This window comes from Myodes glareolus, chromosome X (genome assembly GCF_982192425.1).
Source record: "Myodes glareolus chromosome X, mMyoGla1.1, whole genome shotgun sequence".
NCBI lineage: Eukaryota > Metazoa > Chordata > Mammalia > Rodentia > Cricetidae > Myodes > Myodes glareolus.
In genome coordinates, this window is record NC_142053.1 from 30,093,656 (window position 1) to 30,116,620 (window position 22,965).

Here is a 22,965-nt window from a genome sequence, read left to right on the forward strand (position 1 = left end):
GGGAACTCACAGGAAAGTCAAGAATGCCAGTGGATATTCAGAGATAAGGATGGCAGAAGATGGGGCTGGAGAGATGGCTCAGAGTTTAAGAGAACTGGCTGTTCTTGTAAAGGACCTAGGTTCGATTCCCATTACTCACATGGCAGTTCACAACCATCTCTAATAGCCTCCGTAAGGACTGCATTCACTTACTGCACATGCAAGCAAACACTCATACTCACAAAATTATTTTTATTAAAATCCTTTTGTTTGTTTGGGTTTCTTTTTGATACAGGGGTTGTCTGTGTAACAGTCCTGTCTGTCATGGAATTTACTTTGTAGACCAGGCTGGCCTCGAACTCACTGAGATCTGTCTGCCTCTGCCTCTCAAGTGCTAGGATTAAAGGCGTGTGCCACCACCACCTGGCAAAATAATTAAAATCTTAAAAAAAAAAGGATGGCAAAGAGCTTGCTAGTGGTGGAATGGTATCCCCCAGGGAGCATATCAAGAGCACCTGGGCTCATTTTTTGTTTCTTCTGAAACCAGGACTCATATATCCCAGGCTGGCCTAGAACTAGCTGTGTAGTTGAGAATGATTGTGGGCTTTTTAGCAAAGTTTTAGAATTCATTTAAAGGAAGAGATTAGCAAATTTTAAAAAAGCCATCATTTCTTAAACCAGTCTAAAAATATCCAAGGCGTATGTGTGTCTTTTTTCAGCTATAAAACTATGACAGAATTTTGTTGTTTCTGGATATGTATGTATGTATGTATGTATGTATGCATGTATTTTTTACTTAGGACAATAGTGACAGTTTTTGTTGGCTTCAGTTCTGTAATCCTCTTGCCTCTACCTCTCAAGGGCTGGGATTCCAGGAATGTATCCGGCCTGCACTTTTTAAAAAAAATGTGCTGGACGTTGCGCCCTAGGCTGTATGCATGCTAGCCAAATGCTCTCCGACTGAATTACCTTTGCACTCTAACACCTGGAATGAAGGGAGACATGGGAGATCAAGTACCGGGGAAGAGAAGCACAGAGAAGTGTGTTAAAGTGGAAGATGTAACAAGGAAGAAGAGGAACAAAAATCTTAAATAGTTTAACCCCACTCTGAATTATCTTCTTTAGTACTCTGTAAGGGACACAGGGGTCCTTGTGTTCACAGGCAAGCACTAGGGAAACCAGGAATGTTAAGAATGCAGGGTTGTCTCTTCAAAGACAGAGATGTATAACCTGTTTTCCACCCAGAAGGCTGGGGACAGAGATGGTTAATAGCCAGGTGACCTTTGTGCTATCTGTGTGGCCAGGCCTCACCAGATACCCCAGACCTTTATCTTGTTTGTCTCAGTCAATCTACAGTGCTGTCCTCCCCCAGACCTTATCATGAGCTTGTTTTTCTTGAGCCTGCTTCTTCACTTAATCTATAGAACCAACCTTTCTGGAAGGTGTCACTTGTACTTTACTAAGCGTTTCAAAGTAGTAATGTCTTTGTTGTGCACATGGGTTTGAGTTAATTGTCACCAGAAACTTTTTTCCAAATTGTGCTGTGCTTAAATATGACTAAAATAGTCGAGTGGTGCTGGCACAGGCCTTTAACCCAGGACTCAGGAGGCAGAGGAGGGCAAATCCCTGTGAGTTGGAGGCCAGCCTGGTCTATAAAGTGAGTTCCAGGACAGCCAGGGCTGTTATTCATAGAAACCCTGCCTCTGAAAAAAAAATGCCTAAGTTAAACTACTTGGGATCAGACTGTTGAAGTTTGAACCAACACCAGCTACTGAATTGTGTTGAACCGAACTTCCTTCTTATCTCCCACAGACTGACACTCCATAGTTCCCCTAACATCTTCATTTTAGAGATGAGATCCCATTCTAGAGATGAGAACACAAAGTTTAAATAACTTCCCATTCTTACAAGTAATTTGTCCCCAGAGAGTTTAATTGAAGTTACCCTACATAGGGGATTATTCTCATCACAGAAGCCATAGGTTGCCAAATAAATATATCAGTGCCAGTTTGGGGGTAACTCTCCTTGAGGCTATTGTCATTACTCTTGGTTGCCCATCAAAAGCTGAAGGAAGACTCTATCACTGAAGAGAACACACACATTGTCATAGGACATGGAGAAAGCAAGTTGGCACTGACCAGGAAGCTTCCTCACCGCCAGTTAGTTTTCATAATACTGAAAGATGCTATGTACACTGGAAGGAGTCATCAACCATTTTACCCAACTGTGAACCCTGTTAACTGTACTAACGACTGGGGTGGTAAGATAGTCCCATATGTGCAATTGTGGCATGGATGTTATAAAGTGCCCTGGCTAGTTTTATGTGACTTTGATACAAGCTAGAGTCATCTAAAAGGGGGGGGGTACTTTAACTGAGAAAATCCCTCTATATGATCCAGGTATAGGGCATTTTCTTAATTAGTGATTAATGGGGGAGGGCCCAGCACACAGTGGGCAATGCCATCTCTGAGCTGGTAGTCCTGGGTTCTATAAGAAAGTAGGCTGAGCTGGCCAGCTGTGATGGACAAGCCAGTAAGCAGCAGCCCCCAACAGCCTCTGCATTAGCTCCTGAGGCAGTTCCTGCAGTGTCTGAGTTCCTGTTATGGTTTCCTTCAATGATGAACTACAATCATAATCATTACTACAAGTGTAAGCCAAATAAATCCTTCCCCCCAAACTTGCTTTTGGGTCATGGTGTTTCATTGCAGCAATAGAAACCTTAAGGCATTAGCCATTTAATAAATGATAACCAATCTATAATCCATAGATCCAGAGAGCTTAGGTATAGAGAAAAGCACTAGGGGATATATTTGTATCTATCTGGCAGGGGAAGTAGAACCTATTTTGTGGGTGACTGAGGGTGTGGAGGGGGGTTAGGAATGGGAGAAACAGGTGAGGAGGAAAGATAGGGTTGAGGAATGGAATGAAGGGAGAGACAACTGGAACTGAGGAGCATTTGAGGAAAGTCTGGAAGCCTAGTGTAATGGAAACTTTCTAAAACATATGAAGGTGATCCTAATGATGTCACCTAATAATAAGGGAGATCAAGCCTCAACTGGGCATCTCTTGTCACCAAAGAAGGCTTCTGGTACTGGGACTAAGTTGCATTCAACTGAATTGTTGACCGAAGAATATCCCATGGATATCCCCAAACAACTCAGGTTGTTGCCAAGACAATGGGTCACTGTCCAAAAACTGACTGTGGGGTCTTATTGCTGAGGACAACACCCATACAACTCATTGAACATGGAAAAATTGAGCTGGTGCCTACACAGAATCTTCAGCCATATCCTAGTGTGTTTGGTATGGGAAGGTACTCTGCAAGCTGCAAAAAGAGAAACACAAACACCATACTCAACCACAAACCTTTTGACTTACAATCTGTCCTGCTTGCAAGATACACTAGGCAATAGTGTCTTAGAACTTGTGGGAGTAACCAACAAATAACTGATTTTACCTAAGGCCCATGAGATGGAACCCATATTGACACTGATTGACCAAGAACCTGAGACTAGATAGCCAGGGACCTAAAGAAAAACCAAATGGTACTGGTCTAGAAAAAAGAAGAAGAAGAAAAAGAAAAAAAAACTGTGGTGACTCATAATGATATTCTGCTATCCTCACAGATCAGTACCTTATTCAGTCATCCTCAGAGAAGCTTCCTCCTGCAGCAGATGGGGAAAAATACAGAGACACACAGCCAGACATGGAGGGTGTTTGTCTTACATGCTAGCTAGCTTTATGTCAACTCGATACAAACTGGAGTCATCTGAGAGAAAAGAACCTCAATTGAAAAAAATGTCTCCGTAAGATTGGATTGTAGGCAAACCTACAGGGCATTTTCTTGATAGGTGATTGATTGATGTGGTAGAGCCCAACCCATTGTGGGTGGGGCCACCCTGAGCTGGTGGTCCTGGGTTCTATAAGAAAGCGACTGAGCAAGCTATGAGGAGCAAGCCAGTAAGCAGCTCCCCTCCATAGTCTCTGTATCAGCTCCTGTCTCCAGGTTCCTACCCTGTTTGAGTTCCTGTCTTGTCTTCCCTCAGTGATAGACTGTTTACCTGGAAGTGTAAGCTGAAATAAACCCTTTCCTCCCCAACCTGCTTTCTGGTTGTTGTGTTTCATCACAGCAGCAATAGAAACTCTAAGACATGGCAATAAGCAATTGCTTTCTAATTGGACTTAAGCCCTATTTCACAGGAGAAAGTACATATCTGGTACTGTAAACCTGACTAAACCTATAGTTGGAAGGAGGATCAGGGTAACATGGGCATTCTTAGAAAACAGGAACTGGCCCCTTTAAGAAGAGCTGCTTCTTGTTTTGGGGGTTATCCTACCCTCTCCCCTCAGGAGATTGCAACTGTCCCTATTCCGTGGAACTCTAGATGTCACTTCCTTTCATTGGCCCTTCTCCAATTGTCCCTTCACTTCCCTGCCTCAGTCTTCTTTCCAGGGCATACAGGACAAACCTAGGTATAACCCCTAGATAACTACCCCATCACCCAAGACCCCCACAACAGCTGGAGAATTCACAGGCCCCAGGGGTGAACCTGCTAAATGGATATAGTATCAAATTGCTCTCTAAATTCAGTTTTTTACTCAAAGAATAATGTAGCCCTTAGACTTCATCCACGATGTTTCTTTGGGCAGTGAACAGTGGTTAACATGGACACTCGTAGCTGGTCTAAGTTTGGAGAATAAGTGCCGGTGGAGTGTTGAGCCACAAAAGGGACATCTCTATTAGACTCCTCTCTAGAAGGCTCAGTGAGCATAATGGAAGAGGGAACAGGGAGATTGGCGAGGACTGGTGAAAAAAAAAACCAACCAACCAAAACAAACAAACAAAGAAACAAACAAAAAACTCATCTTCTGGACATGACAGAACCTACTGAACTCAGGAACTCACAGTCTCTGTAGTTGACAAGACCCACAGAAGCTAATCAACATTCTAGGATGGAGTGGGAAGGGGCTCCCAGTTTTCACACCTGAGGCCTATGGACAATGGATAGCTTCTGGGGAGAAAGAATCACTTTCCTTTAAGGGTGTGTCCCCTGGGACAACAACCCGCTTCAGTGGATGGCCCACATCCAGGAGAGCACAAACTAGAGTCAATTTTGTTTTGTTTGTTTTGTTTTGGTTTTGTAAAACAGAGGACAGGAAATTGGTGGGGATGGCTGGCAGACAGGGAGGAGTTTGGAGCAGGAGTCGGGAGTGAATGTGACCTGAAAGCATTGTGTGAAATTCTCCAAGCAAAAGCAACTTGTTCATAGTCCCAACAAGTCAAACTGGGCGCTTTCATGTTTGGTAGTGATAGAAGAAAAGGGGTGTGAGTGAGGCACCATGTGTTTGGCTCCTTACCAGTCTTGCTGTTTGGCGAGTCCTGATAGTGTTCTGATAGATATGAACTCTCGGGTCTCCAAAAGAAGCTGTGTTTGTGACTGGAGGTGGGAGCTGTTTATTTCACTGAAGTGACATATGTTGCTTTGTGGAGGAAGATCTGGACAAGAAGTACTAACGTGCTTTCTTACTTACGCTTTTCAGAGTTGGTCGGGGGCACTGGGGGAGTGTTGTGATTCTTAGGTGTGTTTTGATCTACCAGGGAATACAAAGCCAGGCTGCAGCTGCCTCTAAAGCAGAAGGCTGAGAGGCAGTCTGTGGGAAATATGAGCTGACGAGGAGACTTCACAGACTATAGATTCTGAGAGACAGGAGGCCCAGCAAGGGTCTGGCAGTGGCTCAGTTCTTTCTTGCAGTGAAAGCAGTTTCTCCACTGTTCAAATTTGTGCCCTGTTTTCTAAGAAAACCTTTTCTTTCCTCAACTCTCTAAAGGGTCTGAGTGCTATGCTTATTGCTTAAGTAGTGCTTCCTTGGGTTGCACTTAGAGCCTTGTATCAAGATGAGTCTGTAAAACATGCTCTAAACCCTAAGTGTACAAACACAACTATGACATGTTTAATGCTTTTACAGCTTTTAGTGAAATACATGACTGGCTTGGGGATTAAGTCCTATCCTATGTGGACATTGGGGATCTTATAAAATAAGATGCAGGGAATATTTATCAATAAATTATAGGACAGAAATCATGTATATCAAAATCATAAAAAAACTTTATAACTGTTTATAGCACAAATAAATAAACATTTCCAGGGTTTGGATTTAGTTGATTTTAGTTAAGGTACTGTATCACTGTATTACCCAGGCTGTTCTTGAACTTGCAAGGCTTTATTTTCTTGAGTGCTGGCATTACAGGCCTACACCACCCCATCTGGCCTGGAGTTCATTTTTCATTTTTCTTTTTGTATTTTTGAGATGGTCTCACAGCTTAGGCTGGCCTTAGACTTCTGATCCTCTTGCTTCTGCCTCTCAAGTGTTGCACTTACAGGGCTGAGTCATCATTATTTTAATTTTATTTTTTCAAGACAGGGCTTCTCTGTGTAGCTATGGCTGTTTTGGAAAAAGTTCTGTAGACCAGGCTGGCCTTGAACTCAGAGATCCACCTGTCTCTGCTTCCAGAGTACTGGGATTAAAGGTGTATGCTACCACCACCCAGAAGAGAATAATTTTAAAATACATTCCCTGTGGCACTGACTTGTTATAGCAATGATTTACTTAAAGGTGAGTGCTGGACCAGCAAGATGGTGCAACAGGTAAAGATGCTTATGCTAAGCTTGATCACATGAGTTTGCTTCCCAGGTTCCAAAGGCAGAAGGGACAAATTGACTCCTAGAAGCTGCCCTCTGCTCACGTACACACTGTGGAATACACATGAGCACACTGCACATCACAATACAATAAATAAATAAATAAATATAATAATTCTTCCTCAGGAGCAAACTCTAAAATATAATCTTGGAAAAGTAGAATCCATTTCATTATTATACTACATATAACACTATTTTGTTATTTTTTTTCTGGGGTGATACACAGAAACCCCTATCTCTCCCAGAGGAGGCAAGGACAAAACAAAGAAAGAAACAATTTGGGACTGGAGAGATGGCTCAGAGGTTAAGGGCATTGGCTGCTCTTTCAGAGGACCTGGGTTCAATTCCCAGCAACCACATGTCAGCTCACAACTGTCTGTATCTCTAGTTCCAGTGGATCTGACACCCTCATACAGATATACATGCAGGAAAAACATCAATGCACATAAAGTAAACAAAAATTAATCGTTTTTTAAAAAAGAAAGAAACAATTCAGGGCTGGAAATATGGCTCAGTGGTTAAGAGCTCTATTCTAGAGGTCTTGAGTGAGTTCAATTTCCAGCAACCACATGGTGGCTCACAACCATCTCTAGTGGACTCTGATGCCCCCTCTGGCATAAAGACATACATGCAGATAGAGCCCTCATACATACAATAAATAAATAAATTTTAAAAAGAAAGAATTCTTTCATGTCTCCTTTGGTAACTAATGATATAACAGGTGTCTGAGGGTGGGGTGGGTGTGTATGCATGGTACATACTAGGTATGCGTTATGCCACTGAATCATGTGGCAGTTGATGCCTGTAATTCCAGCACTTGGCAGGCTGAGTAGGAGGACTTCATGTTTTGGGTCAGCCTGAGCTACTTGGTGAATTTCAGGCCAGTCTATGGAGTAAGGGTCTGCCTCAAACAAAAACAGCAACAACACAAAATAACAATAAAAACTCTAAGCAACCAAGCAGCAACTACCACTCACAGTCCGCTAGCAGTGGCCTATAATCTCAGATACCCAGGAAGCTGAGGAAGAAAGAGCTCAAATTCAACGCTGGACTGAGCAACATAGTGAGACTTTATCTATTTCGAAACTTAAAAACTAAACTGGGCGGTGGGGGCACTTGCCTTGAATCCCAGTACTCAGAAGACAGAGGCAGGCGGATCTCTGTGAGTTCAAGGCCAACCTGGTCTATAAGAGCTAGTTCCAGGACAGCTAGAGCTACACAGAGAAGCCCTGTCTCAAAAAATCAAAAGAACAACAACAACAACAACAAAAATCAACCTAAAAATTAAGATAAGAGGAATGAGAATGAAGCTCAATGGTGCAGTGCTTGCCCAGTGTGCACAATGCCTTGGGTTCCATTCCCAGTACCACCACAGTTACATAAAAAAATAAAATCCAAAAACCCAAAGCCTCAAACAAAACAAAAATGCTAACGACTGGGTACTGGCAATACATGGTACCAGCTCTAGCAGGAGAATGAATGCATGATTAAAAAGTTATTATTTCTAGTAATATGAATTTTTGAATAAGTATAAGGAGTAGTTTTTAAATTATTATTTTCTTATGTGTATGGGTGTTCTTCCTTCATACACACCTGGTGCTAATGGAGGCAATAGGGCTTTGGAGCCCCCAGGAAAGGAGTTATAGATGGTTATGAGCTGCTCCATGGGTCCTAGGAAGTAAACCCAGGTCCTCTGGAAGAGCAGCCAGTACTTTTAACTGGGGAAACATCGCTCTAATCCCCTTAGTAAATTTTCAAATAAAAAGCGCAATAAACTAATAAATTCGTCCACTTATTACTAATTTTGTTTTGTTTTTTGAGATAGTGTTTCTCTGTGTAACCTTGGCTGCTCTGGAACTTGCTCTATAAATCAGGCTGACCTGGAACTCAGGGGTCAACCTGATCAACATAAGGAGTTCCAGGTCAGCCTGGGACATACAATGAAGTCCTGACTCAAAAAAAAAAAAAAGAAAGAAAAAAGAAAAGAAAATCACACAAGCAAAATAAATTTTTTCTCTTTTTATTTAAAAATTTATTCTTCCCGCTTATATTACACCCCGGCCACCATTCCCCCCTCCCTCCTCTCCTCCCAGCCCACCCTCTCCCCCAGATCCACTCTTCCACATTTCCTTTTACAAAATAGCAAGCCTCCCAGGGATATCAACCAAACATGGCATAACGCATTACAAAATGACTAGGCACAAACCCTCATATCAAGGCTAGACTAGGCAACGCAGTAGGAGGTAAAGGGTTCCAAAAGTCGGCAAAAATAGAGTTATAGACAGCCCCCGCTCCCGTTATTAAGAGACCCACAGGAACACCAAGCTACACAGTCATAATATATAAGCAGAGGACCTAGGTCAGACTTATACGGCTCCCTGATTGTCACTTCATTTACTGTGAGCCCCTATGAGTCCTGGTGAGTTGACTCTGTGGGCTGTGTTCTTGTAGTGTCTTAATCCCTCTGGCTTCTAAAATCCTTCCTCCCCCTCTTCTGCAGGATTCCCTAAGCTCTGCCTATAATGTTTGGCTGTGGGTCTCTGTGTCTGTTTCCATTAGTTGCTGGTTGAAGCCTCTCTGTTGATGATTATGTTAGGCTCCTATCTATGTGTATAGCAGAGTATTATTAGGAATCAGAAAAATAGGTTTTCCTTCCTTCCTTTCTTCCTTTTTTCCTTCCTTCCTTCCTTCCTTCCTTCCTTCCTTCCTCCTTCCTTCCTTTTTTCTTTTTTTCAATTCGCTCTGTAGACCAGGCTGGCCTTGAACTCACAGAGATCCACCTGCCTCTGCCTCCTGAGTGCTGAGATTAAAGGCATGCGCCACAAAATGGATTTATCTCTTCATTTAGATTATGACTATTATTACTGGTCCAGTGGTCTTTTTATTCTTTAAGGAAATTACCCATTTTAAAATTTCTGTTTTGTTTTCTTTTTGAGATGGGGTCTCAAGTTTCCTCCTGCCATTCAAGTGCTGTGAATATGGGCATGTGTTAACCATGTCTGACAGGAAAGTGTACTTTTTTGATTGTTTTTATTTTTTATTTATTTATTTTTGTTTTTTGAAACAAGGTTTCTCTATGAAACAGTCCTGGCTGTCCTGGAACTCGCTTTGTAGATCAGGCTGGCATTGAACTCACAGAGATTCAATTCCAGCTGCTTCCCAAGTGCTGGAATTAAACGTGTGTGCACCACCGCCCAGCTGTTTTTGTTTTTGAGACAGGGTTTCTCCGGGACCCTGGCTATCCCTAAACCTAAACTAGTACTGTAGATGAGGCTGGCCTTGAATTCAGAGACCCACCTACCTCTGCCTCCCAAGTGCTGGGATTAAAGGCTAAGGCACCATTCCCTGCTACATTCTATTTATAGTTCAGTTTCTAAGTATCAGAGTGAAGCAGGGGACAGCAACCTGGTGACTTATTTGATAATTCTATGAGAGCATTTCACTCACTAATGACTAGTGCTGCCAGATTTTAAAAAAAAAGAGGTTGTTTAACTAAATTCAGATAAGTAGTTCTTAGCAAAGTCATGTTCAAAATGTAGATGAGATATACTCGCAGTAAAAGATGTTCACTTAACTTGAAATTCAAATTTAATTGAGTGTCCTGTAATTTGAGGGTCACCTAGGTTCGTGCTGCTTGGTAAGCACCAATTCTCTAGGTTGCCTCAGACAGAAAACAAAAATCATTGTCATTACAAACTATTTGGTACAGTAATGGGTAGCAATCAAATGACCAAAGAATCTTGACCCTTTGAGGAACCCGTAACTGACGCAACTGCTATAAATGCTGCTTTGATTGATTCCCGCCCTCCTCCATTCTTTTCTTCCAGCAACCAGAAAGAAATGCTTGAGCACTTCTAAAGTCCCGCCCTTTCGGCTACCCCCAATGGAGAGTAAGCTGTTACTCAAAAGGAGGCAACAAAAGCGTCAACGTGGAGTTGAGAGGAGCGGAAGTAGTCAGATTTCGCTGAGGGCCGTAAAGCGGATAGTATTTTCGCCTTCCGGATAACGACAGCAGCTCCTACTGTCAGTGCCGGCCTTCCTCGTGCCGGACCCTTCCTAATTCAATTTCCTTCCCATTCCGGGCCCTTCCCTATCGTCGCCCCCTTCACCTTGGATCATGTTCAAGAAGTAAGGACACGCTGTGGCCTCCGTCGGCTGCTCACAAAGGCGGTGGGGGTGGGGGTGGGGAAGAGGGCGAGAGCAAAGGTCCTCTTTCTCTCCTCCGCCCCTGCCATCCTGACTCCCTAAGATTTTTTTAATATGTATATATATAGTACTATGCTCTCAGTTAGGACTTGGAACACTTCTTTAAGCTTTCCATCTCTAGTCCTCAATCGGGGTTTGGCTCTCCCGCTCCCATTTTCTTTCTCCTTAACCCTGTTCTGCCCCCTCCGGCAGTGCTATCTTCATTCCTAGGTTTCTACCAATCACATCCTTGCATTGTGATTTAGGGGCACATCCTCCTTAGTTGAGAGGAGAGCCCTGCACTCGCTGCCATATGTTTATTAGTTATGAGCTGAAAAAGGGAAGGCTTGACTTCCTGGGTCATGGCAGCGAAGGAGTCTGGGTGACAGGAAGCAGGCAGTTTGTCAAGCCTATTGCTTAGCTGCCAGATTAACCTTGTCTTGAAAACAACGAGATAGTCCTGTGTGCTAGTCAGTGTAGGAAGACAAAAATTCCTTGGAAACCTACCCAGTGGGTTTATCTTCCAGGTTTGATAGACGCGAAAGGCAAAGGGGAAACATGGGAAAAGGAAGGTGGGTTTCGTGCATGAAAATTTGAGCAGATCTTGCAGATCTTAAAATTATCACCAACATTCTTAAAAAAAAAAAAAAGTCCCAGCAGACTCCATAACCTGCCGGGGCTCGTTCTTTTGTTATGCTGGGTGGTCTTTTGTATTTTAACGTGTGAGGTTTTGTTTAGATTTAAAAAAAACCCACAGGTTTTTATTATAGATGGAAATCTATTTTTTTCTTTGAGCAAGAATTTTTAGTAAAAGGCATTTATGTAGCTGATAATGGATTCTAGCATAACAATTGTTCTGCCCTCATTAATTGCAACAGGCATGGCAGTTTATTCTAATAGTTTTAAACGTTGGTTTTATATTGTATAAGACAAATGGAAATTGTGGTATTTTAAAAGCAATTTACTTCATGATTATTTTAAGCATGACTACTTGCTTGGGAATAGATGATGAATTAGAACCTTACTTTTAGATTTTCTGATTCTTCTGCTTAGCAATGCCCTCTTTTTTTTTTCCTTGAAAAAAAAATCATTTGCCAGATTTGATGAAAAAGAAAATGTGTCCAACTGCATCCAGTTGAAAACCTCGGTTATTAAGGGTATTAAAAATCAATTGATAGAGCAATTTCCAGGTATCGAACCATGGCTTAATCAAATCATGCCTAAGAAAGATCCTGTGAAAATTGTCCGATGGTAAGTCCTTGTTTTTCTCCATATAAAGATTAGAGTAGCTGACTATCAGAGGTTAGACTGTTCTCATTCTAAATGGAATTATTTCCACATTAGCTATTGATAGACTAATAACGAGAATAGACAGAATTAACTCTAAACTTGTTAGCTATCCATAGACTAATGATGAGAATGGACAGAATTAACTCTAAACTTGTCAATATTTCTATTTTCAAATCTTATCTACATATTAAAAATGTGTATTCTTTTATCAAAGACTTGTTTTTATAATTGAATTTATTTCAGTTTGCTCTTGAGAGATGTATTTTATTACTTGACAATGCAATTACAATAATAAACTGTGGAATGAAATTGGATATAGCAGGTCATATTTCCTCTCTGTCCTCTATTGTTTTCTCTACTGGATAGGTATTTTTAGGTCAGGATCTTCACTGGATTAATAAGCTTAATGTGTTTTTCTATGTGGCTATTTCATGTTATAATTTTATAGGATGATTGACTTATATTCATTTTGGAAAGAAAATATCTAACTTGGTACTTTATGACATTTCTCTTACAGCCATGAACACATAGAAATCCTTACGGTAAATGGAGAATTACTGTTTTTTAGACAAAGAGAAGGGCCTTTTTATCCAACCCTAAGATTACTTCATAAATGTAAGTCTTGTTAGAAATATGCATTTGGGAATATAAAAATACACAAAAGGAGTCAAAAACTATAGGAGTGGAAAATTACTTCTGATAGTTTGTTATTTATTTGTGCTAAGTAATGAGGAATATAAAAATAAAGTGGATCCTCATCTTGTGGTAAGTCTGAAAAATGCAAACTCTCTTATGTATTAGAGAAAGCCCTCCCCCTACAAAAGCATTCATTAGTTCATCCATTCAATAAAAGCCCAGTGTGGTGGCTCACAGAGGTAATCACAGAGCTTGGGAAGTTGAGACAAGAGAATGACACAATTTTGAGGAGAGTCTGGACTATCAGGTGATACCCTCCTCCAAAACAAAGACCCCAGAAATATTAATTCAATAATTATTTAGTGAACTTCCTATATATTGGCACTAGGGGCTAGTGCAATTGTAAGCAAAGACAGACATAGTCCCTTGTCCTTATTGTACTTAGAAGACTAAGTATGTAATTGTAAACATATATATTCATAAGCTGATAAGGGCTTTGAAGATTTTCATTTTAGTTTATTACTAGAGTTCCCTAATAGAGATAATTCTGTATATGGAAAAGCATTAGATAAATGTGGAAGTCCCATTTATTACTAATTGAGTACATGAACAGATGTCATGAAATCAAATAATGTTTATTTCATGCATACATTTACAAATTGTTAAACTGACTATATTACAAAAAATGGAGGAAGATATAATTCTAATGAGCAAGAACTTTCCAAGTGGGAACTAAATTTTTGCTTTTTAATTTGGTATTGTTGTCAAGAGGCAAAAGGAAAGATAGTGATTTATAGGCACTATTGTGATGGGTAGTGGTGATTGAATTTATCTCCTTGTAAAAAACCAAATTCATCAAATCACAAGGAGATACAGTTTTAATTGCCTGGCCTTACAGAGGTCAGGAGTAGCAAAACTGTTGGGCAAATCTTAAAGCAGGTGAAATATTAGTATATACTAGTTTATAAAACTAATTATAGTTATTCAAATAAGCTATTTTTAGGTTAAGATCTGATAGAAATTAAATTTGGATGCAGTGGGAATAAGTTGTTGTTGTTATTGTTCTTTGTGACAAACACTAGGTAACCAAGGCTGCTTTTGTATTTCTAATTCTTCTACCTCTACCTCCTTGATGCTGGGATTATAAAGCTGTGCCACCATATTTGGCTACTGTCATTATTTCTAGGGAGCTTAGAGAAACTTAAAAACTAGAGGGACTGGAGAGATGATTTAGCAGTTACTGGCTACTCTTCCAGAGGTCCTGAGTTCAATTCCCAGCACCCATATGATGGCTCACAACTGTCTCTTACTGTAGTCCCATGGAATCTAATGCCCTCTTCTGGTGTGCATGCATGTAGACAAAACACCCATAGTCCTAAATTAATTTAAAGGAAAAAAAAAGCCACTAAAACCTCCAATCCTCGAGTCATGATGTGAAAGCCTCTAGAGATTCTTTAATTGGTGGTTTGTAATTTATTGGTATATATACACACAGATACTTTTGTTTAAGATTACAAAAAATATATGTACATAAATGTGGGAAATCACAGGAATAGGAAACTAATAAGCAAGTGTATTCCTATAATCCAGAGTAAACTATATTTAGTTCATTGGTTTATTCTCATCCACTTTATTTCCTATGTTGTATACAAACACTTTCAGTTTTGTTTTATTTTGTGCTAGAAATTGAACCCAGGACCTCGTGCATGCTAGGTAGGCTTTATAGTGCCGAGCACAATCTTTTCTGTTCTTTTAAAATTGAGCTCTCTGCTACTTAGTTTTCTCTATTAAGATTTTGCATTGGTAAATCATATGCACTTGCAGTTGGTGAATCATTATTGATAGGATTATTAGTTATAAGAGTTTTTTTCTTTTTATCTTTTTTTTTTTCCCGAGACAGGGTTTCTCTGTAGCTTTGGAGCCTGTCCTGGAACTAGCTCTTATAGACGAGGCTGGCCTCGAACTCACAGAGATCCACCTGCCTCTGCCTCCCCAGTCCTAGGATTAAAGGCGCGTGCCACCACCACACAGCTAGAGTTCTTTTCATACACTTCTATCACTCTTCCTCTTTCTAGTAACCACTGATTTTTTTTATTTGATTGAGACAGGGTTTCTCTGTGTGTAGCCTTGGCTGTCCTGGACTCACTTTGTAGACCAGGCTGGCCTCGAACTGAAAGAGATATACCTCTGCCTCCTGAGTGCTGGGATTAAAGGTGTGGGCCACCATTGTTTAGCCAGTGATCCATTTTGACAGTATTTTATTTCTGCTTTTTTTCATTTACATGTTGTATTGTGAACAGTTTCTAGGCATTAGATATTTTCTAAAAGCATGGTTTATTGTAGACTTATACTTTTTTTTTTTGTTCTTGTTTGGTTTTCGAGATAGGGTTTCTCTGTGTAGCTTTGGAGCCTGTCCTGGCGCTTGTTCTGTAGACCAGGGTGGCCTCGAACTCACAGAGATCCGCCTTGCTCTGCCTCCTAAGTGCTGGGATTAAAGTCATGCGTTACCACCGACTTATACTACTCTTATTGACATATCTTCCCTCTACCATTTGTTAGACGTTGTGATCCATCTCAGTTTCTTTTTTTATATGTTAGTGATGGAACACATCTTTCTATCCAACATACTGCACATTCCTCCTTATTCTTTAGGACAGACTCAGAAGTAGAGTTACTGGGTTAAGCATAGAATTCTTTTCAAGGCTTTTAATCTGTGCTGCTAGTTGTTCTAAAGGAAGCTTACACCCATTTGCAAGCTATTTGGATGAATACTCCTATACTCTTTTCTTGAAAATATTTATCAACTTTGTTAGTAAAGGACAGTGATTTGGCTTTTATTTTGCAACCATAAGAGTATTGTAATTTTGGAAAATACTTGTTTGTGTTCTTTGCCATTATCTTGAGTCTTCAGTCATACTAATTTATATAATTTATTTCTTCTCTTGTAGATCCTTTTATCTTACCACATCAGCAGGTTGATAAAGGAGCCATCAAATTTGTCCTCAGTGGAGCAAATATCATGTGTCCCGGCTTAACTTCCCCTGGAGCTAAGCTTTACCCTGCTGCCGTAGATACTATTGTTGTATCCTTCCCAGGACTTAACCACTGAAAATTGTTCATTGTTTTCTTGCCATTACTGAAATACCTAGCATCCAGAAGAATATTATGTGTTTTTAATTTTTATTAGTATATTTTCAGAAATTGGAGTTTCACTCTGTAGCCAATTGAGCTTGTAATTCTGCTGCCTCAGTTTCCCCATCTGTGCTTGGATTACAGGCATGTGCTACCACACCCTGTTGAAGAAGACTTGTAATTTTGACTAAGAGAAATGGGAGATAAACTCAAATCAACCAACCTTGAATTTTTTCTCTTCTCTCTTCTCTTCTCTTCTCCCCTTCCCTCCTCCTCTTCTCTTCTCCCGTCCCCTCCTCCTCTTCTCTTCTCCCCTCCCCTCCTCCTCTTCTCTTCTCCCCTCCCCTCCCCTCCCCTCCCTCCCTCCCTTCCTTTTTCTGAGATATGGTCTTACTATGTAGCCTTGGCTGGACCTCAGACTCAGTATGTGGTCCAGGCTGGTTTAGAACTCACCATGGATTCCAAATTGGTCTCAGATTGATCAGAATTCTTCTACCCCTGTTTCCTGAATGTTGGGATCATAGGATTATAAGATGGCATATTCTTGACCATGAAAGAAGTGAGAGAAGAACTGGAATTAAGCAGCCTTTTTATTTCTTTTTGAGAAAGTGTCTCATGTAGCCTAGGGCGGTCTCAAACTTGTAGCCAAGGATGCTCTAGAACTCTTCCTGCCTCTACCTTCCAAGTTCTGTAATTATAGGCATGTGCCCCATTCTTCCCTCTCCTCTTTGGTTTTTTCAAGGCAGAGTTTCTTTGTGTACCCTTAGTTGTCCTGGAACTAGCTCTATAGACTAGGCTGGCCTTGAACTCACATTGGTCCACTTGCCTCTGCCTCCTGAGTGCTGGGATTAAAAGCATGTGCTCCATCACTCAGCTAGCTTCCTTTTTTCAATTTTTTTCTCAAATAAATTTCTTTAAACCATTTTACACATGTATGCAATGTATTATGATTGTATTTGTATTCACTCCTCTTACCCCCAATTACATTTTCTCTCCGTTTTTTTTTTTTTTTTGAGACAGTCTTACTATGTAGCCTTGCCTGGCCTAGAGCTTGTTATACAGACCAGGCTGGCCTCGAACTCGCAAAGATCTGCTTGCCTCTGTCTCCTGAGTGCTGGTTTTGAAGGGATGTGCCACCATACTCACTCTCTTGTTTATTTCTATCTATCTATCTATCTATCTACCTATCTATCTATCTATCTATCTATCTATCTATCTATCTATCTATCTATCTATCTATTTTTGGGAGACAGGATCTCACTATATATCTCTGACTGGCTAGATTTTACTGTGTAGCCCAGACTACCCTTGACCTTTCTGTAATCCTGCTTCTGCCTCTTGAGTGCTGGGATTACAGATGTTTACCACTATTCCCAGTTCCCTTCTTCTTTTTGACAGTCTTAAACTGACCTTGAATTTACTATGTAGCCAACACTATTCTTGAATTTCTTATTCATGGGTCATACCACGGGCATATACTGTCATGCCAGATTCCTTTTTTATTTTTATTTTTAAGTTTTCTATTTCTCTGTGTGTGTGTATGTGTATATATGCATATGTATATGTATGTGTAGGTAAAAGAACAACTTCAAGAGTCAATTCTCTCTTTTTACTGTAGGATCTTGGGATAGCACTCAGCTCATCAGGTCTGTATCTTAAGCACTTCTACTTTCTGGATCCTCTTGCCCTCCCTTTTTATTTCGTGATGATAAATTGTGTTTCATTTTATGTGGATTCATAGAAGGTAATTAAAAAGTTATTAAGGAGTTCCAGTGTCATTGCAGCCTGTTTACAACCTATTATCAGACTTAGGATGCAGTCTGAAACTTGATTATGAATAGGTTATAGGTGATCTGACTGGATCCTCTTTTGCACATAAACTTGTCACTTTAATGTTTAGTTTGACTCTCCAGATAGAGTGTGTAGAAGTTAGCTCAATTCGGGACCTAACTTGGTCCCACCTCTTGAAGATAATTAGTTAACAAAGCTTCCCCATCAATAGTGGAATAAAAACATTCAAGAAAGAACTGAATTGAGGCAACAGATATAGAGTGTGTGTGTGTGGGGGGGCGTATTTTGTGTTATGTAGCCTGCATTTGCCCGGAACTCTATAGGTAGGGGGTGGCCTTGAATCTTCCTGTCTCAGCCTCCCAGTGCTGGGTTTGCAGGCATCTATTAATGTACCAGCCTAAAAATTGACTTTTAGATGGTTGGTTTAGAACTGAGAACATATTTTTTCTAAGAGAAATGTGTATTTTTATATTTAAAATAATCTTGTTATGCAACACAAGCTAGCCTTGAACTCATGGTGATCTTCTAGTTCAGCTTTCCCAAGTACTAGGATTACGGGTGAGCATCACACACATACACTTAGAAAACATTTTAAGATTTTTAGCATATTCAACTTGAAAATATATAAGTAGAATTTGTTTCTTTTTGAGAAAGAGTCTATTCTAATCTTGAATTTTTGGTGATCTGCCTGTATCAGCTCTCAAGTATCAGATCACAGAATGAGCGATCATGTCTAGCTAGGACTTTTATTTGTTTTTTTGAAACAGGGACTATCTTACCTAGTCCTGGGTGTCTGGAATTTATATATGAACCAGGCTTACCTCACAGAGATCTGCCTGCCTCTGCCACCAAGTGCTGGGGTTAAAGGCGTGTGCCACCACACCTAGCTAAGAATGAATTTTTGGAAGGACTAATATTCCCAGATTGACTGTCTTAGTTTGTGTTCTTACTGGTCTCATTAGAAAAAGAAGGTGGCAGATATTAATAATGAATGTGATAGGTCAAATAAATGCATTTAGAGGCATTGCAATGTAGTTTCAAACAAGGAAAAAGTGAGACCTTAAATAACCACAGGCCAGTCAATGGTGGCACACACCTTTAATCCCAGCACTCGGGAAAGCAGAGGCAGGCAGATTGTTTGAGGCCAGCAAGCCTGGTCTATAGAGTGAGTCCTGGATAGTCAGGGCTACACAGAAACCCCGTTATGAAAAACAGAAAGAAAGAAAGAAAGAAAGGAAGGAAGGAAGGAAGAAAGAAAGAAAAGAAAGAAAGCAAAAAGAAAAGGAAAGAAAAGAAAAAGAAATAACCACAGGAGCAAAAAGCCAATATAACCTATTCAACTTTTTAAAAGAAATGCACATGGACCTATAAGCAGTGGTATGTACCTGTATTCCTAGAATCTGGGAAGCTGAGACAGGACAAGTGCCATGAGTTCAAGGCCAGGCTGGAGTACGTGAGACTGCCTCAAAAACAAACCAGAAATAGAAGAACTAGTGATAAACCAAGACAGCTTCAAATCAAGGAATAGTCTTCATGTACAGCACAGCTTATTATGTTGGACTTTTTATTCGTTTTGAGACAGCAGTTCACTATGTAGCCCTGGTGGCAAAGAAGTTGCTATGTAAACATCAGGCTGGCCTCAAATTCACAGAGATCTTCTTGCCTCTGCCTCTTAAACATTGGAAGTAAGGGTGTGACCACCACATTTGGTCATGATTGTCTTTTAAGGCACGATCAGTTAATGATTCCTATTATTTTTGTCTAGGGGTTGCTAGGGAGGAAACTCACTTTTTTAAACTTGTTTTTGAGACAGGGTCTCATGCAGCCCAGGCTGGCCTGGAACTCTTGATGATCTTCCTGCCTCTACTTCCCAAATGCTGGATTACAGGTGTGTGCTACCATGTCTGTCCTCTTTTCCCACCCCACATTCAGGATCTTACTAGGTAGTTCACACTGATTTTGAACTCACAATCCTGCTCCAGCCTCCCAGGTGCTGATATTCCAGAGGTGCACCATCGCAGCCCTGCTTTATACTGTTTAAAGGATATTGTTTATGCCATGAATAGGACTAAGTGATTCTGCATCACTTCCAATTTGCAGCAATATTTCATCTATATTATCTATTAAATAGGATTTTGTTCATTAGGAAAGGAATCTATCTTCTGCTTTATCATAGACAAACTGGTCATTTGCCTTAGGCTGAGGAAAGGAATAGTAATTGGTGCATACAAGGAACTCACTATGAAGTGTTGGGTTGCATTTAAAGGTGTGTTTTAACTGGATGTGTTAGCTTAAGCTTATAATCCTAGTACATGGAAGGCTGAGGCAAGAAGACTGCCATTAGCTTGAAGTCAGCCTCAGAAACAAAAATGCCAGGGTGTAATGATAGGTGCATGCTTTTAGCACTCAGGAGGTATCTTTGTGAATTTGAGACCATTCTGGTTTACATAGCCCAGATCCGCCTGGGCTACATAGTATGACACTAACTTTCAAAAAACAAAAGGTGTATTCTGTGTCTTGTGCTCAAAAGAAGGCTTTCTCTTTTGTGGCATTTATACCTAAAGGATAGAATAAATTATATATGATAGACACACATTGTATTGATGTAGATACGAGTCACTTACTAGGTGTTCAAATATTTGTGCTATACTGAATGGACCACTGGAAAGTCAATGGAGAAAAATATTCTGTGAGGACAAGGTTACATTTTATGTTTATAGATTTAAACAATGGTATTTTTTCTGTTCTGTATTTTTCCTTGACTGGAAGGTTTTCCTAGTGCCTTAACTTTACCATCACCCCCCACTCCCTTTTGAAGATGAAGTTTCCTCATTTGAAGTAACAGATTTACAGAAATTGCAAAAAATAGTAGAGAGATTCTGTGTGTATTTGAACTCAAACACTGCAGCATAAAACATGGAAGCTTCAAAGGATAACTAAAATCATTGTTTTAATTGTATAAAGGCTGAAACTGTTACAAGGGGCTCATCAAAATCGAGTGGAAATCTAGTATATTTTTGAGACAGTCTTATTATGTAACATAGAGCTGACCTTAAACTAGCTATGTAGCTCAGGGTTTACTAAAATTTATGGTTTTCCTTCCCTAACTTTCTAAGTACGGTGATTATCAGCGTGTACCTTGCCCAGCTGGGAATATAATTATTATCTTATGTGTTAGTTATATAAAGCTACCATTTGGTTGTAGAAATAACTAAGGCAGTTGATAAATATTTCACAGATTTTAGTATTTATCTGTAGTAAGTTTTATCTTTTTGCCTGACTTTCTGGTTTGGTTCATAGGGAGGTGCAGTACTGATATTTGGCTTGAAACTAAAACGATCAATTCATTGAGGATTTATTGGCTATTCACATTGTACCCAAAGACCGCTAGGTTCCTGCTCGTAAGGAATCAATGGTCTAGGGGAGAACAAAGCAATCATTCTCATACTTCCCTTCCCCAAACTGAGAAATAGTTTTCTTAGCTTGTTTTCAGGCAATCATGGCAGAAGGAAAGCAACATGCTTTGTGTGTTGGTGTCATGAAGATGTCTGCAGAAGATATGTAAGTCTCATTTTAGGTTCATATAACTGAAACATGAGTGACGTTTGATGTCATTCATAACACATCTTATAAATATCTAAGCAAAGTAGCTTATTTCTTATTTTTCCTAACATTCGGAAGCCATTACAACTCACTTTGTCTTCAGGGTTACATTCTTAAACATTTTGAAACGAAACGTGCTGAAACAGGTGTTATACCTATCTATGTATGTGATACTTTAGGATTTTCTCTTTAGTGCCTATTTAGGTTTAAATTGGTGATAGAGGGTGTGTATTTTACTGCTAGTTTTGAAAACACAAATACAGCTGGGTGTAGCAGCACCTGACTATAATTCTAGCACTTTGTGATGTGGAGGCAGGGGGATTATGAGTTTGAGGCTACTTGAGACTACAAAGTAACAGTTTCAAAAATAATATTTTACATTCTGACCTGGTGATAAAAGAAATGTAGCATGTTTTCAACATATATAACCAAAATTCTATTAATTTTGCTTTGAGATTTAGGGTGTTGATGTTTGCATATTTTGTAGGTATTGTTCTGTTTGTATTTACTTTCTGGGTTGTCCTCCACTCCAGACAGGGTTTCTCTGTGTTGCCTTGGCTGTCCTGGAACTCACTCTGTAGAACAGGCTGGCGTTGAACTCACAGAAATCTACCTGCCTCTGGGATGAAAGGCATTGGCCACTAACACCTGGGTATTTTTGGGTGTTTGAGACAGAGTCTCTTGTACCCCAGGTTGATCTTGAACTCACCATGCAGTTGAGGATGACTCTGAATTTGTGATCTGCCTCCAGTCTGGGATTATAGGTGTATGCTACCACTACCACACCCAGCTTTAGAATCACTTAAATATGAATTTCAAGAGTGATTATGTGGCTCAATGGTGGAGTGCTTGTATAGCATGCATGAGGCCCAGGGTTTGATTTTGTGGTACCACAAAAAAACAAATAGCCAACTAAAAAAGAAGTCAGATCAACCAAATCCCCAAACCTCACAAATTGCCACAGAGTACTGTAGTTTAATGTAGACAATAATATAATAGCAATACATTTCCTACATGGTGTTCACTGATTGTAAAGTAGCACGACACTTTAGACTGTGTTTCTCATAAATGATTAAGCCTATAAAATTCATAAAACCAGCTTATGTATTTTTTTTCTTTTTACAGTGAGAAAGTCAACAAAGGAATTGGCATTGAAAATATCCATTATTTAAATGATGGGCTGTGGCATATGAAGACATATAAATGAGCCTCAAAAGGAATGTGCTTGGGCTAAATATGGCTATTATGCTATATCTGTGTTTGTGTCTGTGTGTAGCAGCATGAAGACAATGCCTCTATGGTTATGCCGAATAAATTCTGCGGATGCTAAAATTCTGTTAGCTTCAGAAATTATTTTAACTTAAACACAAATTACAATTGGGTAGCAAACTTGAACATTAAAGGGTATCTGGTAAGTAACTTAACAGAGAACTCAATGTCCTATTTAGGTTGACAGAAGATGATTTGGTAAATGTTTGCCAGTTTATGGTAGATTCCTAGATAGTTTGTCTAGTTATGGAGCTAGAAGCTAGATTTGGAATTTTATTCCATTATTCAGAGGCACCCAGTAGTGCTCTTGTGTGTAAGTGTCTGTGTGTGTGTTTGTTGTTTTAAATTTCACTATGGACTATTCCAAACATACTCTAAA

At 40.0% G+C, this 22,965-nt stretch overlaps 2 protein-coding genes across 7 annotated transcripts in view; one reads left to right on the forward strand and one right to left on the reverse strand.

Moving 5' to 3' along the window:
• Window positions 1–22,965, reverse strand: part of Cul4b (cullin 4B) — a 100,042-nt gene that overhangs the window by 56,205 nt on the left and 20,872 nt on the right. The window lies entirely within an intron of this gene.
• Window positions 10,484–22,649, forward strand: Mcts1 (MCTS1 re-initiation and release factor). 2 transcript variants are annotated; one of them, XM_048439296.3, is made up of 7 exons: window positions 10,484–10,808; window positions 11,393–11,437; window positions 11,964–12,116; window positions 12,673–12,770; window positions 15,740–15,873; window positions 21,208–21,275; window positions 22,443–22,649. In XM_048439296.3, exons 1-7 carry the CDS (start codon window positions 10,798–10,800, stop codon window positions 22,522–22,524), a joined length of 591 nt encoding a protein of 196 aa, XP_048295253.1. In that variant the 5' UTR covers window positions 10,484–10,797; the 3' UTR covers window positions 22,525–22,649. The 2 variants fall into 2 exon arrangements, with proteins under 2 accessions (XP_048295253.1, XP_048295254.1); XM_048439297.3 differs by lacking the exon at window positions 11,393–11,437 and having other exon boundaries at window positions 10,486–10,808.